This window comes from Salvelinus alpinus, chromosome 7, assembly GCF_045679555.1.
Source record: "Salvelinus alpinus chromosome 7, SLU_Salpinus.1, whole genome shotgun sequence".
Classification (NCBI taxonomy): domain Eukaryota; kingdom Metazoa; phylum Chordata; class Actinopteri; order Salmoniformes; family Salmonidae; genus Salvelinus; species Salvelinus alpinus.
The window spans coordinates 29,600,155-29,618,608 of record NC_092092.1 but is presented as its reverse complement, the minus strand read 5'-3'; the positions used below and the strand labels follow the sequence as shown (position 1 = coordinate 29,618,608).

At 43.8% G+C, this 18,454-nt stretch overlaps 1 protein-coding gene across 6 annotated transcripts in view; it reads right to left on the bottom strand.

Moving 5' to 3' along the window:
- Positions 1 to 424: 424 nt before the first annotated feature.
- Positions 425 to 18,454, bottom strand: part of LOC139580769 (C-Jun-amino-terminal kinase-interacting protein 4-like) — a 58,949-nt gene continuing 40,919 nt past the window's right edge. For 3 of the 6 annotated variants that reach the window (XM_071409763.1, XM_071409768.1, XM_071409769.1), the window contains 17 exons: positions 16,908 to 17,038; positions 16,612 to 16,668; positions 14,658 to 14,837; positions 14,337 to 14,469; positions 14,128 to 14,223; positions 8,556 to 8,723; positions 8,230 to 8,401; positions 7,892 to 8,107; positions 5,180 to 5,348; positions 4,952 to 5,080; positions 4,716 to 4,864; positions 4,436 to 4,584; positions 4,126 to 4,297; positions 3,787 to 3,900; positions 3,366 to 3,539; positions 3,157 to 3,294; positions 425 to 2,896 (listed from right to left, as the gene is read on the bottom strand). In XM_071409763.1, the coding sequence (XP_071265864.1) occupies positions 2,784 to 2,896; positions 3,157 to 3,294; positions 3,366 to 3,539; positions 3,787 to 3,900; positions 4,126 to 4,297; positions 4,436 to 4,584; positions 4,716 to 4,864; positions 4,952 to 5,080; positions 5,180 to 5,348; positions 7,892 to 8,107; positions 8,230 to 8,401; positions 8,556 to 8,723; positions 14,128 to 14,223; positions 14,337 to 14,469; positions 14,658 to 14,837; positions 16,612 to 16,668; positions 16,908 to 17,038 (2,460 nt within the window). In that variant the 3' untranslated portion in view covers positions 425 to 2,783. Of the gene's footprint in view, positions 2,897 to 3,156; positions 3,295 to 3,365; positions 3,540 to 3,786; positions 3,901 to 4,125; positions 4,298 to 4,435; positions 4,585 to 4,715; positions 4,865 to 4,951; positions 5,081 to 5,179; positions 5,349 to 7,891; positions 8,108 to 8,229; positions 8,402 to 8,555; positions 8,724 to 14,127; positions 14,224 to 14,336; positions 14,470 to 14,657; positions 14,840 to 16,610; positions 16,669 to 16,907; positions 17,039 to 18,454 lie in introns of all 6 variants that reach the window. The other 3 variants (XM_071409764.1, XM_071409766.1, XM_071409767.1) reach the window with 1 other exon arrangement.

Genomic DNA, 18,454 nt, shown 5'->3' with positions numbered 1-18,454 from the left:
ATTATTTCAGGGCAACATGAGACAGCGTTGTGCTAAATGTTGGTTTCTGCCTATCCAAAAGCAATCGATACTGTGGCAGAGCATTAGAGAGAAGAGAGAGCGAAATAGAGAGGGAGAGCGAGCGAGAACGAGAGAGGGTGTCTACCTTCACCAGGCAGCGCTCCACAGCCATAAAAGAAAACCAACCCTCTATCTCCCTGCAGAGTTAACCTCTGGTCATTCTCCAGGGTGCTGGCTACTGCTGAACATGGACAGCCATTGTGTTTGGTTTACACATATGTACGCTGAATGTTTGCTTATCTTTTAAGAGGTTGATTTTAAGTGTACCTCATGTATTGGAAAGAGCCATGTCTGGTAAAGTCAAGAGCACCTAGGAATGATTTCAATAAGTTGGAAAAAGCCAAATAACGAGAGGACACAAGAGTTTCCCCAAAAAAGTCAGTTTAATTGAATGCTAAAAGAACAAGGCTGAGATGCTGTATCAGTACATAGGTGATGCTTCACAGCAACACAACAGTTTTTTATGTGGGGGGGGGAGACACACGACTGTGACCTGTTCATCAACCTCCAGGTTAGAGAAAAAAATAAGCTGATCTTAGGCACTGATCTGTTTTACACATTTCACCTTAGCCGTAATGAAGGATTTTGTAAGGATAAGCTGTTCCTAGATCACTGCCCAATGACAACTCCTACCCAGAACACTCAACCTTCCCCTGTGGATGTAGTGCATAGCTCAGTAGTTTCTCTCTCTAATTCAACCACTCATGTATTGACCATTCCAATAACAATCCTTGTCAAAATAATATCTAATGTAAAAAACACAATTTCAAATTTGTCTACATAAGACCGAATCAAGTCGGTTGCTCACATATATGGTGATATTTCATATTGTACAAAGTTACATTCTGAACTGCAAATGCTCTTTCATAGAAATAAATACTGAAATGGCTAAACTGCAATATGAGGGATCTTCTCCTGGAGAGAAACACACACACACACTTTCACCCCTCAGGACAGACACCAGCTAAATCTGTTGATGCACAGACCAGAGAGACATGAAACCTTACCCCCTTTCTAGTGCACTTCTTTCAACTAGCCTGGCCAAAATAGTGTACTAGATGGGGAATCAATGTGTCATTTTAGATGTCTAAAAAGACTAAATGTACAAAAAGTTAATCAAAATAGGCTTAGTCTGAAAACTTCAGTATCATAGCAACCTATGGGGGGAGCCACCTTGCCCTCTAGTGTACAAAAGGTAGAAGAAAGAAGTTGTTCCTAGACGCTGATCTAAGGTCAGTGTTGAGTTGTTCCCCTTAATGTTTCATGTTGGGATTTAGAGAAGATAAACTGATCCTAGATCTGTGCCTATGGGTAACATCTACTCTCAGCGTACAAAGGATTTCAGAAGCAGAGAAGCCGGCTATTATACACCAACATCTCTGCTCTCGGAGAGTGCTCTTAGTTTATTTGCAGAGATGACAGCTTAAAAATATATCTCTATTCTATACACCATGATCATTTTAACAAAGACGGTCTGGCAAAATGTTATTGTATTTACAGAGAGACGGGGCTGAACATGCTGCTACAAGGCCACACATTACACATTTTCTTTATTTGGTAACCGGCCATGTAACATTCTTTCACATAGGAATAAATAAATCTGTCACACTTAAAGTCCATAATGTAGTTTTCAATATATTTTTTCTCAACTTTCAAACATAAGGCAGCCGTTGATTTTCGTAAAGTGTCTGCAAGCTCTAGCTGGTGGGAGGGAGGGAAGGCGGGAGAGCAGCGGCCCAGAAACTAAAGACGGAAGCCCTGTTCCAACACTCTTGCAATGCAACACTGCCTTCCTTCCGTGAGGTAATAAATGATTAATCTATATGTATCCATCCTATTTAAATCCTGTCAATCATCACCCCTAGAAAGAAAAGGTGCATTTCGAAAGTATTGAAACAAGGCGATTCTCTGCCCCAGCAGCTACGGACATGATTGATCAGAGATCTATTAGGTTAGCCTAAACATAAGCCCAGTAATGGAGGACAACACTGATCCCAGGTCCAGAAAACTCTTACAATTGATTAAAAACTGTCTTTCATACAATCAAGAGCCATGTTCTCACAAAATAAAATCGATCACGCAAGAGTACGTCTGTGTCATTCAGGACACACAGGATTGGCTCACTTGCTGGATTGTCCTGTAATCCCTTCTTTCTTATTGGACGATGTGAGACATCATGGGGTTGATTTGGATTTGCATTTCAAAACACATCATAACCAATAAACCATCATTATTCTCCTGTGAGCAGGTCTCTTATACAGTATTGTCTCCTCTCCGTCTATCTGAAAGAAAGCACAGAGGGGAGGCCAAAGACACACCCTGACCCTGCATTGATTCCACCAATCACCACACAGTATTTGGACAGAGGGGTTGGACCCTAAGCATCCAATAGAAAATCAAGTGCAAAATATGATCTAAGAAAATTAAAATCAATTTTTGTTTTGTTTTCACTAATAATCATTCTAGTAATAATAATAGTAATAATAATAATAATAATAATAATAATAGAAGCACGACAGGCTTGTATCAGATTTAAAATACAATACAATCAGTAAAATAAAACATTTAATTAAAAAAATGTAAAACAAAACAAAGATACAAAACCAAAATTAGAAGAAAATAAATAAACAAAAATAAACATGCAAAAGAGTGAATCTGACTGGACAGCTTGTTCCTGCTTTAAATAGGCTCCTCATCGCCGTGGCATGGTCAGAGGTTAAAGTTCAGTCCTGGCTGTCCATGACCTGCCAGACGATCAGGTGACTCCTCTCAGCTTTGGCCAGGAACGGCTGCAGCTTCAGAGTGGGCTCGTCCAGTGGCTCTTCAGTCTCATCACCTACACACGCACAAAGACACACACACAAAGACACAAAGACACAAAGACACACACACAAAGACACACACACACACACACACACACACACACACACACACACACACACACACACACACACACACACACACACACACACACACACACACACACACACACACACACACTAAGCCACTTCAACTCATACAAATATCTATGTTTTCATGCCCTGCCATATACTGACTGTACTTGTCAGTCTGATGTGATGGTCCATGCCAACTCACCCATCCTGAAGTCGATGTATCCCTCTCCTCCACTCATCACCAGAACAGACTTGCCCAACTGCTTTTGAGGGTTCTCCTCTGCCCCGTTGTCACCCCCCGCCTCCGCTGCTCCGCCTGCACCTGACGGGATCACCTGACCTGGGGGGACCTTCATCAGTTAAAAGGCAGGACGAGGAGGAGAAGAAGAGAGGGAAGAGAAGTGAAGTTACCTGGGACAGCGGTGAAGAACTTGACTGCGTCTCGGTGACCATGGAAACAGAGCTGAGCGTGCACCATGGAGCAGAAGGGTACGAAGGTTCCAGCCGTCACCTTGTCACTGTTCTCATCACCATACACACGGATCACTCCGCCAGGTTTACCTGGCCCTGCCATCACCTTATTGGCTAGAGAGAGAGATTAATCGTTAAATAGAGAGAGGGTGGATAGATGGAAGGATGGAGAGAGATTTTCATTAAATAGAGAATGGGAGGGGAAAGAGAAGGATGGAGAGAGAGATCTATCATTAAATAGAGATTGGGAGGGGAGAGAGAAGGATGGAGAGAGATGCATCATTAAATAGAGATTTGGGGAGAGAGTTGAGGGCATAGAGAGGGGGGTGGAGAGTGGGAGAGATACATAACTTCCCCTTACTGTCAGTGAGAGGTATAGAGATGATGACTCCATTGCCAGTGCCGACCCAAAGACGGTTACAGGACACCGTGAGAGCTGTGATCCTGACAAAGGAGAAGCCCAGCTTCCCCGTACCTGAGGGAGACCAACATGACACATTAAGAAAAGAGGAATAATGGGTCTGTATTTCCTGTATGTCACTTGGGCTTGCTAATGCTGTGAACCCCTGTCCCATATCAGTCAAAACTAGCTAACAACGAGGACACAAACACCACAATCAAGTTGCGTTAGAAGCATAGAACGTAGAACACACAATAACTACATGAAGAGCAACAGGTGTAAATGGCCTTGGTTCCTCACCCAGCATCTTGCTGACGTAGGGCTCTATGTCAACGTCCTGCAGGTGTTGGTGTGTGTGGGAATGGAACAGTCTCAGAGTAGAGTCCAGTCGGATGGACACCCAGATACCATCTCCTTCCCCTGCCAGCTGTCTCACCTGGCTCTCTTTACGGGGGTGGGCATCAAATGACTTCTACAGTGGAGGAGAGTGGGAGGGATGGAAAAGGAGAGGAGGATTACAACTATAATCTGTGGACTGAGCCTGTGTGGGTCCGTGTGTGTGTGTGTGGGTTCTTGTGCGTGCGTGCATCCATGAACGGGTCAGACGTACCTCTATCTTCATGGCTTTGGGCTGGACCACGTAGATCTTGTTCCTGTAGCCACACCAGACCTTGTCGTGAACCACGGTCATACAGCGGACAGAGTGGTGGGGTCTGCCCAGGTCTAGTAGGTGGTAGTTAGTCAGGTCCCACTGACCATCTGGAGAGAGGGAGTGTAAGAGCGGTGTGTAAGCACCAATGTAGGAATCCTTTAATGGATACAGTCACATAAGAAACTAAGAAAACCAATTCAAAGTCACACAAACGTGTAAGAAAACATATCAGCCTTACCCACTCCTCTGTGGAAGATAGCCAGTGTTCCATCAGCCAGAGCCACCAACACTCTCCCCTTCACATGGACAATGCCCAGGACAGAGTCCTTCAGCTTTATAGAGTGGAGACACTTCCTCCACTGGGCCACTGACGAGTGCACGTACACACTGGAACACACACACATTTGACTGATGAGGTCAATATGAGATTGATAAACTGATCTGATTGATTGATTAAATCGATCGGCGTCTCACCATCCGTTCTGTGCCCCAAGCCACATGGTTGGTAAAACACTGCTCATCTTCTGGGCTTCTTCTCTCATCAGGTCCTGTTCCTCCGGGTTAGGGTTGGAGCTAACTCCATCCTTCACCAGATCAGACTCCCTGAGAACAGAAACAGGATGTTAGTGTATGTGTGTGTGTGTGTGTGTGTGTGTGTGTGTGTGTGTGTGTGTGGTGTGTGTGCATCCCTGTATCCCATACCTCTGTGTGTAGTTGGCTGGCGTCTCCCCAGGACTAGTGCTCTGTACTCCCAGAGGGTCAGTGAAGACATGTTCAGTGTAGACTCCCCTCTGACTTAAGTCATGCTCCGGGCCTGCAGGACCCGCACTGGCCTCTGTAGCTTCAGTAGCCTCCTCTGCAGCCTTGGCGTCTACACAGAGAGGAGTGAAGGAGAAACTGTAGGTGTAAGAGCAGAGAATTCAATAGATAATCACTTTTGACTTAGGGAAGGACAGGAGAAGCAAATATTATAGCTTTTTTGCCATAATCACTGATCTGGTCTATGAAAACACCCTTTTTGTTACACACTTAACCAGAACCATGCAAAATGCTCATTCACTAATAAATGACTAACTTCTGGTAGCAGGCGTTAACAATCTCTCAAGCACAGGCCCACCTGCTAGTGAGTAGCCAGCTAATCTTTATATTTAAAGTCTAGCTTTACATGGATCTAGTTGCTTGCTAACAAGGTAGAACAGTCGATCTGTTATGAATGCACCCTCCTGTCCGTCTCCAACTGTTTGAACAGTTCACTTTCTTTAGGATGTTGAAATCCAGTGGCCTACCTGGATAAGAAGATGCTTATTTCGCAGAATGAGAACGAGTTGCCAATTCCGTATTTAAATGCGTATTTTTATGCTCTTTGCACATTTATAAAACACAGGCTAGACAGCTAGCATACAGTCTGGATAATATGCTGCTAGCTGTACATGGTGCCGCGCACGACAGAAACTGAGCATTCATTTTCCACAATCACTTTAATGGATACTCCCATCTTAGTAGGGTCTGCTCTGTTCTACATTTTGGGAGTTGAGACATAAAAGGGCATCGTTGCAAAGGTTACGTTCTCCTCTATTACAGTAAAATAATGTCTCAATGTGTTTCGGTGTCATATGAGTTGACTGCTTGTTGTAAGAGGGAGATGATCTTTCCTCGTTGTGGTGGTGAGTGACAGGGGGAGGGGCTTGGTGTCTGGAGCGAAGGATACGAGACCAAAAATACAAACACACAAACAAACAAAAGGATACATGTGTGTATGTATGTACAGTTGAAGTCAGAGGTTTACATACACCTTAGCCAAATATATTTAAACTCAGTTTCACAATTCCCGACATTTAATCCAAGTAAAAATTCCCTGTCTTAGGATCACCACTTTATTTAAAAAATTTGAAATGTCAGAATAATAACAGAGAGAATGATTTATTTCAGCTTTTATTTCTTTCCTCACATTGCCAGTGGGTCAGAAGTTTACATACACTCAATAAGTATTTGCTAGCATTGCCATTAAATTGTTTAACTTGGGTCAAACATTTTGGGTAGTCTTCCACAAGCTTCCCACAATAAGTTGGGTGAATTCTGGCCCATTGCTCCTGACAGAGCTGGTGTAACTGAGTCAGGTTTGTAGGCCTCCTTGCTCACACACGCTTTTTCAGTTCTGCCCACACATTTTCTATAGGACTGAGGTCAGGGCTTTGTGATGGCCACTCCAATACCTTGACTTTGTCCTTAAGCCATTTTGCCACAACTTTGGAAGAATGCTTGGGGTCATTGTCCATTTAAAAGACCCATTTGCTTCCAAGCTTTAACTTCCTGACTGATGTCTTGAGATGTTGCTTCAATATATCTACATACATTTTCCTACCTCATGATGCCATCTATTTTGTGAAGTGCACCAGTCCCTCCTGCAGCAAAGCACCCCCACAACATGATGCTGCCACCACCGTGCTTCACGGTTGGGATGGTGTTCTTCGGCTTGCAAGCATCCCCCTTTTTCCTCCAAACATAACGATGGTCATTATGGCCAAGCAGTTCTATTTTTGTTTCATCAGACCAGAGGACATTTCTCCAAAAAGTACGATCTTTGTCCCCATGTGCAGTTGCAAAACGTAATCTGGCTTTTTAAAGGCGGTTTTGGAGCAGTGGCTTCTTCCTTGCAGAGCGGCCTTTAAGGTTACGTCGATATAGGACTCGTTTTACTGTGGATATAGATACTTTTGTACCCGTTTCCTCCAGCATCTTCACAAGGTCCTTTGCTGTTATTCTGGGATTGATTTGCACATTTCGCACCAAAGTACGCTCATCTCTAGGAGACAGAACGCGTCTCCTTCCTGAGCGGTATGACGGCTGCGTGGTCCCATGGTGTTTATACTTGTGTACTATTGTTTGTACAGATGAACGTGGTACCTTCAGGCATTTGGAAATTGCTCCCAAGGATGAGCCAGACTTGTGGAGGTCTTGGCTGATCTCTTTTGATTTTCCCATGATGTCAAGCAAAGAGGCACTGAGTTTGAAGGTAGGCCTTGAAATGCATCCACAGGTACACCTCCAATTGACTCAAATGATGTCAATTAGCCTATCAGAAGCTTCTAAAGCCATGACATCATTTTCAGGAATTTTCCAAGCTGTTTAACGGCACAGTCAACTTAGTGTATGTAAACTTCTGACCCACTGGAATTGTGATACAGTGAATTATAAGTGAAATAATCTGTAATCTTGTTGGAAAAATTACTTGTGTCATGCACAAAGTAGATGTCCAAACCGACTTGCCAAAACTATAGTCTGTTAACAAGAAATGTGTGGAGTGGTTGAAAAACGAGTTTTAATGACTCCAACCTAAGTGTATGTAAACTTCCGACTTAGTTTACTTGTATGTAAACTTCCAACTGTATGCCTGCATGGGTGTACTAATCTTACCTGTGTCGGTGTCATTCTCTGCTCCTGCTGTCTGGGGGGTAGCCACTGCCCCCTCTGTAGAGCAGCCAACCACATTGATCCCTGCCAGCACTCCAGCTTCGCCCATTGAGCAACTACTGGTTGTGCTGGCTTGCAAAGTCCCGCCCTCAGCACCCGATCCCGACTCCGCGTCATGGGGCACCTCCTCCCCTGCCGGATAGTCTGTCTCTCTGGCACCTGACACACACACATGTCATATATAAACATGTATAAACAAACATGGTATGATTAGCTGCAATCAAAACAAAAACATTTTGCCTTGTCTTCAGTTTACATCACACAAACGAACACACGCAGACCTGGCACACTGGCGATGCAGAGAACATGGGAGTTGCAGACAAAGAAATTCTCCAGGACGTTCCCAGGCTGGTTGGCATCGATGACGATGACCTTAGTGGTGGCCTGAGTACTGGTACAGATCCACACCAGAGAGGACAGCTCCTCCTGGTGGAGCAGCTCCTTCTCCTGCTCCTACACACACACAATGGAAAAGGATGTATGAGTGTGTGTGTGTCTTTACTGTACGTACACACGTGTGTCTTATGAGCCCGTCTGTCTGTCTATTGTATGAGTGCAAGCATGTGTGTGCTGTATGACCATGTGACTGTGTGTGATGTATATGTACCTTTAGGTCCTGGTCCAGTTTGTCCAGACTGCTCTGTGATCCTGTCTTCCTGAGAGGGCTCTCAGGACCAGTGCTGGTCAGGTCATTGTAGAACACACTGGCACCTACTATAGACCCGCCGTCACGAGTCTTACCCCCCGACAGGTTCACACCCGCAGCACACCACAACTACAGGAGATAAATACACACAGTTACCAATACGCAACATATACAGTGCATTCAGAAAGTAGTCAGACCCCTTGACCTTTTCCACATTTTGTTACGTTACAACCTTATTCTAAAATTGATTAAATATGTTTTTTTCCTCAATCTACACACAATACCCTATAATGACAAAGCAAAAACAGGTTTAGAAATTTTGGCTAATTTATAAAAAATTAAATAAATGAAATATCAAAATGTACATATGTATTCAGACCCTCTACTCAGTACTTTGTTGAAGCACCTTTGGCAGAAATTACAGCCTTGAACCTTCTTGGGTATTTTTCTCATTCTTGGGTTTCTCCCATTATTTTCTGCAGATCCTGTCAAGCTCTGTCAGGTTACATGGGGAACATCGCTGCACGGCTATTTTCAGGTCTCTCCAGAGATGTTTGATCTGGTTCAAGTCTGGGCTCTGGTTGGGACACAAGGACATTCAGAGACTTGTCCCGAAGCCACTCCTGCGTTGTCTTGGCTGTGTGCTTAGGGTCGTTGTCCTTTTGGAAGGTGAACCTTTGCCCCAGTCTGAGGTGCTGAGCACTCTGGAGCAGGTTTTCATCAAGGATCTCTCTGTACTTTGCGCCATTCATCTTTCCCTCGATCCTGACTAGTCTTCCAGTCCCTGCCGCTGAAAAACATCCCCACAGCATGATGCTGCCACCCCCATACTTCACTGCAGGGATGGTGCCAGGTTTCCTCCAGACGTGAGGCTTGCCATTCAGGCAAAGGAGTTAAAGCTTGGTTTCATCAGACCAGAGAATCTTGTTTCTCATGGTCTGAGAGTCCTTTAGGTGCCTTTCGGCAAACTCCAAGTGGGCTGTCGTGCATTTTACTGAGGAGTGGCTTCTGTCTGGCCACTCTACCATAAAGGCCTGATTGGTGGAGTGCTGCAGAATTGTTGTTCTTCTGGAAGGTCTCCCATCTTCACAGAGGAACTCTGGAGCTCTGTCAGAGTGACCATCGGGTTCTTGGTCACCTCCCTGACCAAGGCCCTTCTCCCACCGTTTGCTCAGTTTGGCCGGGCGGCCAGCTCTAGGAAGTGTTAACTCGAAATGATACAACGACAAGGTTCCAGTTTAACAAAGTTTACTCTACTATATGAACACACTACAAGGTAGCCATTACACTCAAGGCTAGGTCCAACAACGAACAAACTTCCTGCGCATGCGCACTCTTGACTGAGTGATAGCCCCGTAATAACAGAAATATAGGGATACTTAAAACATGAACTTAACAATCTCCCCCTTTTCTTTAAAGACAAAAAAAACATCAACAACATAATTAAATGTCCAAGTATTATTCAAGATCCCCATTACAAATGGGTTGTGTGACAGTTTTTATTTGTATTACTCAAGCTGCCACTTTCCATTACTGAGAGCCTGTAGGAGCGAGAGCCTGTAGGAGCACAAGAACGGATGCTCCCTTTTTAGTCAGACAGTCAGCAAGCTGTTCCTTTGTGGTCGACCACAGAATCCGCTGGATTCTCTGTGCTTGAATAAGTTCCTTGATGCTGCTAATCTCAAAGTCTTTTCTCTGTGACAGACTTGGTTGACTTCACAGCATCAACTAATGAGTAGTTGTCAGTGACACAAACTACAGGTAGGAAGTGCCATTTTGTCCCACCAGTGATAACCTAGCGAAGCATCACTGAAGACAACCAGTTTTCAAAGAGTCATCTTTTCCAACATGCTGAAACATTAAAGTCACTTGTTGTGATTTCAGTTTACGAACAACTTTGTTTGCCTCATGAATGGTTTGTACAGTGGCGTGTTTTGTGTTAGATGCCAAGTTGCAACCATCAAACCAGGTCTACTATGTCTCGCAGCCCATAAAATGTGTCCTATCTTTGACCTCAATTGACCAGCTTCAATTCCACATAGAGGGGAATTCCTTTGTACGGCTCTTGAAGAATCCATGTGGATGGGTTGAAGATTCTTGATATAGCTCTCCTGTTGCATCAGTATTTTTCCATCAACTGTAATAAACTCTATGCCAACATAACAAAAATGATCATGCTCCTCACGGCCAACCTAGAAAACAGCTTTGAGGTGTGGAATCACAGTCGAAGCAAAGGTCTGTGAGCCACCCCAGATAAAGTCATCAACATGACAGGCAAGTACTCCAGTCACATTGCAGTCTTGATCAAGCCAATAGAAGACTGCAGGATCCACTTGTGACATTTTTCCACCTGTATTCAGCATTGTTGCCTTGACTTTGTTGTACCAGTAGTGACGCATCTGCCAGTCCATACACACACTTTTTTAGTTTCCAGTGTTCCTTCGCTTTTAGCTTCGGGCGGAGGTCGGATGTGAATGTCCCTTGACAGCTCTGTTCCCTGCAAAAATCCAGATTTGATGTCTATGGAATTAAGTTTCCATTTTTTCTGGCAGATCACTGACATCAGCAATCTGAATGACTCTGATGTCGGTGTGTCTTTTGGGAGTTCTTTAGCAGCCAGCCCCTCAAAACCTCTAGCCACTAGACGTGCTTTGGGCACTATTCCAGTTAAGGATTCTTTAAGGGTACACACCCACCTTGTTGATACGCACTTTTGGCCAATGTCTTTGACTTCCTCAAACACTCCATTTTTCCTCCAATTACTGAGCTCATCTAGCTTAGCTGAGTCAAATGACACGTCCTTTGTTTCAAGTACATCATCATTTTGAATGTCATTCTGTTTTTCTCGATTTTCCATTGATTCAATTCTGATATTATCTACAAGTGACAGGTCAGCTGACCCTGTTGTACCAGAAAGTGTAGCTGGTTCAGAGTACTGCAAGTTGTACCAGTTCTTGTGTTTTACTTTTCCTGCTCGTCCAATGACGGTTGCTGTATGTGGAATACCACTTTCTCTGTCCATGTATTTAACAGTTTGTCCTGTTTTCAGATTGGAACAACCATGTTCTCTTAACACATATGGCTGTTGTTGAATGTTTTCCTCATTTGAACGCTCAATAGTATTACCTGTGGCATGGTTAAAGGTCTCTGCTCCATTTCCTGTGTCAGTTTCAGTGTCCATATCATTGGATGTGACATCTGGTAGGTTTGTGTCTGTTACTGTGTCCTTTTTGTCATTTTCATTAGGAGACTGATTCTCAGCTACAGCCCCTCTATCTTGTTGATCATTTACTTTCCGCAATCTTGAGTGATGCACCCTGACAATCATGCCTTCGTGCCTCACAAATATCACCACACCATCTTGACCAATGACTACTCCCGGTCCTTTCCACTCTTGACAGTCAACTCGTTTGTAGTACACTTTGTTTCCAGTTTCGTACTTCTCATCATCATTATTCCCTGAACTGCTGAGTAACTTCTGAAGTCTGTCAACTGTATCATGTCCAAACTGTTTGTAAAGCTTTTGCAATACTTTGTGTTTTTCTTTAGTGCTCATGTTCTCTGTGACTGTCAGAATCTCCATGTGCTCTGTGTCTGTCAGAATTTCATTTTTGCATGGACTCTGTGAGATGTCTTTGTCTAAAATGTTTACACAATAGTGGCCTGAGGTAGTAAGTTCAAGAGTCACTGGTTGTTTAAACATCACTGCCTTGTCATTTTTTATGTCTAGTACAGCCTCTGCCTTCTTGAGGGAAGCTTTGCTTAATAGTAAGGGGATATCTGTAGGGACCACCTCTGTTTCAATGTGACACTTAGTCTGACCAATTTTTGCTGGTATCTTAACTCTCTTGGTAGAATGGACAATTCTCCCATCTCCAAATTTGAAAGCTCTTTTGCTTGGTGTGTCAATCATATTTTGTACTTCTTTCATATTTAGTTCACTGACATAGCTATCAAGCCATTTTGCGCCACACACTGTCCGTGTACATGCAGTATCAATCACAGCAGATCCTAAGGATTCAACTATAAAAATCTCAGTATCAGATTCATTTGAAAACAGTGTAATGTTACACTGCTCTATCTCTGTGTTTACATTTTCCTCTGTTAGTTTAACTTGTTAATTTTTATGAGGACAGTCTTTAACCCAATGGTAAGTGCTTTGACAAATTGCACGTTTTGATCTCCTTCCATATGTGTCCAGTGGATTTGTGCCGGGAAATGGCGCCCTCTTCTGGTTGTCTTGAGAACGTGACTTGTTAGCGCCTTTTCTGTGCTGCTCGGTGTAATATGCTGCGTCACTCACTTGCATTCCATCTGTTATTGGCGCGACAGACGTCTTCTCACCAAATATTATTTTTAGTGCCGACTTCATAGATGCAAAAGTCAGCACAGTACAAGCAGTCAAAGCCAACTGTTTCTCCCTACCATCTAGACAGGCAGTATCTAGCAACTTGAAAGCTAACACTGCATCTGGGAGAACCATGTCGTACTTGCGCATTCTATTGTACCTCTGTTCTAAATCAATGATGTAGTCCGCCATTGCAACCGAAATATCTCTCGTAACACTGTCAAAGTTTGAATATGCCTCATAGGCACGGTCTTTCTCTTCTTTAAGAAATACAGAATCCAGTGCTGTGATCAAAGTTCCCATACCGTCATCCTTGTTCAAATCCTCAACGGATAGTTCCAGTGCTGTATCTCTCGCTCTTCCCTCGAGCGATAATACCACCGCAAGTGCTTGCTTTTTCGCGTCCAGATTAGTAACGCGTGTCCAGATTCCCAGTTCATTTTTCCAACTTTCGTACGACCTCTTCTCGTCGAAGCGAGGTGGCACGTTGTAGTTAGAAGACATTCTCTGCTACCAATGTTAACTCGAAATGATACAACGACAAGGTTCCAGTTTAACAAAGTTTACTCTACTATATGAACACACTACAAGGTAGCCATTACACTCAAGGCTAGGTCCAACAACGAACAAACTTCCTGCGCATGCGCACTCTTGACTGAGTGATAGCCCCGTAATAACAGAAATATAGGGATACTTAAAACATGAACTTAACAGGAAGAGTCTTGGTGATTCCTAACTTCTTCCATTTAAGAATGATGTAGGCCACTGTGTTCTTGGGGACCTTCAAAGCTGCAGAAATGTTTGGGTACCCTTCCCCAGATCTGTGCCTCGACACAATCCTGTCTCGGAGCTCTACGGACAATTCCTTCAACCTCATGGCTTGGTTTTTGCTCCGACATGCAGTCAACTGTGGGACCTTATATAGACAGGTGTGTGCCTTTCCAAATCATGTCCAATCAATTGAATTTACCACAGGTGGACTCTAATGAAGTTGTAGAAACATCTCAAGGATGATCAATGGAAACCGGATGCACCTAAGCTCAATTTTGAGTCTCATAGCAAAGGTTCTGAATACTTATGTAAATAAGGTATCTGTTTTATATACGTCAAGGGGTCTGAATACTTTCCGAATGTACTGCATGGAGAGAAATACAAGGTAAGGTACACACACACACACACACACACCTTCATGGTAGCATCTTTCTCATCCAGTGGTCGGAGGTAGACAGGTACAGGTAGATTCTTCATCTTGTTCTCTAACGTCTGACCACCGTTGGCCACCTGTAATATAACACAGTGGTCAGCATACCTAGAGTCACTGAACCTAACTTAACACGCAGCCCTCGTCTAGAAAAAGTCTAGTATAAAGTAATGCACTAAGACACTTGTCCTACCTTGAATTTCTGCGGCAGGCTCCACCCGTAGGCCTGTACCCTGCCGTCGTCCTCCTTCTGAACGTGGGCTTTCACCTGTCTGTATTGGGCTCTCTTCTGCTCCCTGCGAGACACCATGTTGCCTGACTCAGACCTGAATTGGGGGAGAAAAAAACCATCTAATCTATTTTGGACATACTGTCCAGTGTAGATGGGTAAATGAATTGAAGAATGGATGGTGGCATGGAGGTGGGGCCAAAGGACGATTGAATCCTTGATGTGTGAAAGACTGGTTGGATCATGAGTGAAATGGACAGATGGGTAGACGTCTCCAACACTCACTCCTCATTGAGGAAGTCGAAAGCCTTGCTCTTGTCGCTGGGTAGCTGTTGCAGAGCTGCGCTCCTCTTCTTCACAGAGGGCTGGACCTGGGAGGAGGGGGCGTTGTACTTCACATTCACTGGCGCAGCCTCCGCAGGCTTCTTAGCCGCTCCTCCACTCGAACTGAACAACCGACTGAAACTGGAGGACGGAGGGAGGGATGGAGGGAGAAGGAAGGAGGGAGAAGGATGGAGGGAGAAGGAAGGAGGAGGTGGAAAGAAAGAACACACAGACACATATAGAGGGGCAGACAAAGCAGCAGCAGCAGGGTTTAAGGGATAAATAATCTAATTAAAGGTTTGATTACCCCCCCGCCCCCCCAAATCACACCTTCAGTACCCATTTCAGTTCCAAAATCACGGCAAAAATCAGAACCATACAGAGCTTGGCAAACTTTCAAAAAGGTCAGAACAATGTTTGTTGTTCCAGTGCCATGATGCAAAGAGACCTTTCTCAATCAGATTGGTTAGATCACACTACACCGACCAAAAGCAGCGAGCGAGTCTCCACTCTGTGATTTTACAGGGGATGGGAGAGCAGGGAATGCATTGGTTAGTACTGTAACACGAACCAGGCAGTTAGTAATTCAACACAGAACACAACACAGTTACAGACTATTGCTGCTTATTCCGGCTCTAGAGACGATGCTTGTTTAGTAACAGAGTGAGATGAAAAGACTAGGTCCATAAATATCAGGATTCTTTCAGTTGAAGATCAAATAGCTACAGACCATCAGGTCAAAACGTATAGATGACTGTATGACCCTCTCCATATAGCAGAAAGTAGCCTCAAGACTAAACTCAGTGTATCAGTTTAGAAATCTGTCCAACCACAGATGACATTCTGATTACAGTATCTGACTCTAGAATACAACTATCCTTTCCACTAGTTATACCCTCTTTCTCCACGCCCATCACCCATCCCAACCACTCCCAACACACCTCCTGCATACAGATAGGACAACAACAACATCAGGCAGGATACAACAGAGAGAGGGACCAAAGGAGCAGAGGGTAACAGGAGACAGAGGATTTCTTCATAAATAAACATGCATTCAATACACACAACCCCTCTCCAACAGCTTAATGCTTTAACCCCTGCCCCAAATAAAAATTCAGCATTAGTCAGATGCATTACACACCATAACCATTCCTGCTGAAACCCAACAGGGGAGCCTAGATCAGGAAATGGCAATTTATAAGACATTTCAGTAAAATAGATGTAATATGTGTACTAAGCTGAAGCACACTGATACGCGTGCACGCTCACAAACACACTTCTGTCTTCCATTTGTAGGTGAATAGTTTTTGAAACGTTTTAAAGCAGATGAAAAGTGTTGGTTTCCCTTGGGAGATTTCACTCAATTTGAACTCACTCCGACTTACAACAAAAACAAAATGACACTTCAACTAAAAAGCCATTCCCTGATCAGGCAGACACTCCCTGGTTTGTTGATTTGTTTGTTAAGAACCAAAATCAAAAAGACCCATTAGCCTATCAAAGGTTTACCTACACACTGGAGATCAAAACGTGAAAAAAAATGAAAAAAAAGAGGGGAAATCAGATTAAATGATCATCAACAATCTTACAGTGGTTTTAGCTATAAGTGTGGTATGACAGCTCCTAGATGTGGAGTGTAAAGAGAAAAGGAGAGCACGCAAAAAAGGAGAGATGTGTGGTAAAGGGGAAGGATTGCATTGAAGGAGTGAAGAAAAGGAGTGATAAAAGGAGTGACTGTAGGAAAGGAGAGACGGTAGGAAAGGAGAGACGGTAGGAAAGGAGAGACGGTAGGAAAGGAGAGACGGTAGCAAAGGAGAGACGGTAGCAAAGGAGAGACGGTAGGAAAGGAGAGACGGTAGGAAAGGAGTGACGGTAGGTAGGAAAGGAGTGACGGTAGGAAAGGAGTGAAGCTTACAACTGCCAGATGCTGGATTTCTTCTTGTCTGCGGTGGCTGGATTCTCTCTCGATGCTCTGAGGGGAAGATTACAACACATTTAATGACTTATCACTATTCAGCTGAGACAAAAACGATCTTGTTACTCAACTAGCTAGAATCGCCCAGGAGAGAAAACACAAAAACACAAACTAGAAGGGGTGCATGTTTATCAGTAAGCACATTGTGTGGTTGGAATACAAAAAGACAAAAACTCTTCAATATGCATAATTTTGTTTTGGACTAGCTGAGCTTGTCACATGATTCCTCTCCCTACCGTATCATCTCTGTCCATCGTACAGCTTCCTGTAGCTCCATCAGTCTCTCTTTGTACTGGTTCCTCTCCATCAGGACTCTGGCCATCTCTACCCTGGTGAACCTCTTCCTCTGGGCCGTGGGAACATCCGCCTGCAATAAATGGTATCAGCAACCTCAGACACACACACACACACACCTCAGAAAACACACACACCTACATACAGTTGAAGTCGGAAGTTTACATACACCTTAGCCAAATACATTTCAACTCAGTTTTCACAATTTAATCCTAGTAGAAATAACCCGTTTTAGGTCAGTTAGGATCACCACTTTATTTTAAGAATGTGAAATGTCAGAATAATAGTAGAGAAAATGAATTATTTCAGCTTTTATTTCTTTCATCACATTCCCAGTGGGTCAGAAGTTTGCATACACACAATAAGTATTTGCTAGCATTGCCTTTAAATTGTTTAACTTGGGTCAAACATTTTGTGTAGCCTTCCACAAGCTTCCCACAATAAGTTGGGTGAATTGTGGTCCATTCCTCCTGACAGAGCTGGTGTAACTGAGTCAGGTTTGTAGGCCTCCTTGCTCACACACGCTTTTTCAGTTCTGCCCACAAATTTTCTATGGGATTGAGGTCAGGGCTTTGTGATGGCCACTCCAAAACCTTGACTTTGTTGTCCTTTAGCCATAACTTTGGAAGTATGCTTGGGGTCATTGTCCATTTGGAAGACCCATTTGCATCCAAGCTTTAACTTCCTGACTGATGTCTTGAGATGTTGCTTCAATATATCCACATAATTTTCCTACCTCATGATGCCATCTATTTTGTGAAGTTCACCAGTCCCTCCTGCAGCAAAGCACACCCACAACATGATGCTTCCACCCCCGTGCTACAGGGTTGGGATGGTGTTCTTCGGCTTGCAAGCGTTCCCCTTTTTCCTCCAAACATAACGATGGTCATTATGGCCAAGCAGTTCCATTTTTGTTTCATCAGACCAGAGGACATTTCTCCAAAAAGTACGATCTTTGTCCCCATGTGCAGTTTCAAACCATAGTCTGGCTTTTTAATGGCAGGTTTTGGAGCAGTGGCTTCTTCCTTGCTGAACGGCCTTTCAGGTTATGTCGATATAGGACTCATTTTACTGTGGATATAGATACTTTTGTACCCGTTTCCTCCAGCATCTTCACAAGGTCCTTTGCTGTTGTTCTGGTATTGATTTGCACTTTTCGCACCAAAGTACGTTCATCTCTAGGAGACAGAATGCGTCTCTTTCCTGAGCGGTATGACGACTGCGTGGTCCCATGGTGTTTATACTTGCGTATTATTGTTTGTACAGTTGAATGTGGTACCTTCAGGTGTTTGGAAATTGCGCCCAAGGATGAACCAGACTTGTGGAGGTCTACAATTTTTTTTCTGGGCTCTTGGCTGATTTCTTTTGATTTTCCCATGATGTCAAGCAAAGAGGCACTGAGTTTGAAGGTAGGCATTGAAATGCATCCACAGGTACACCTCCAATTGACTCAAATTATGTCAATTAGCCTATCAGAAGCTTCTAAAGC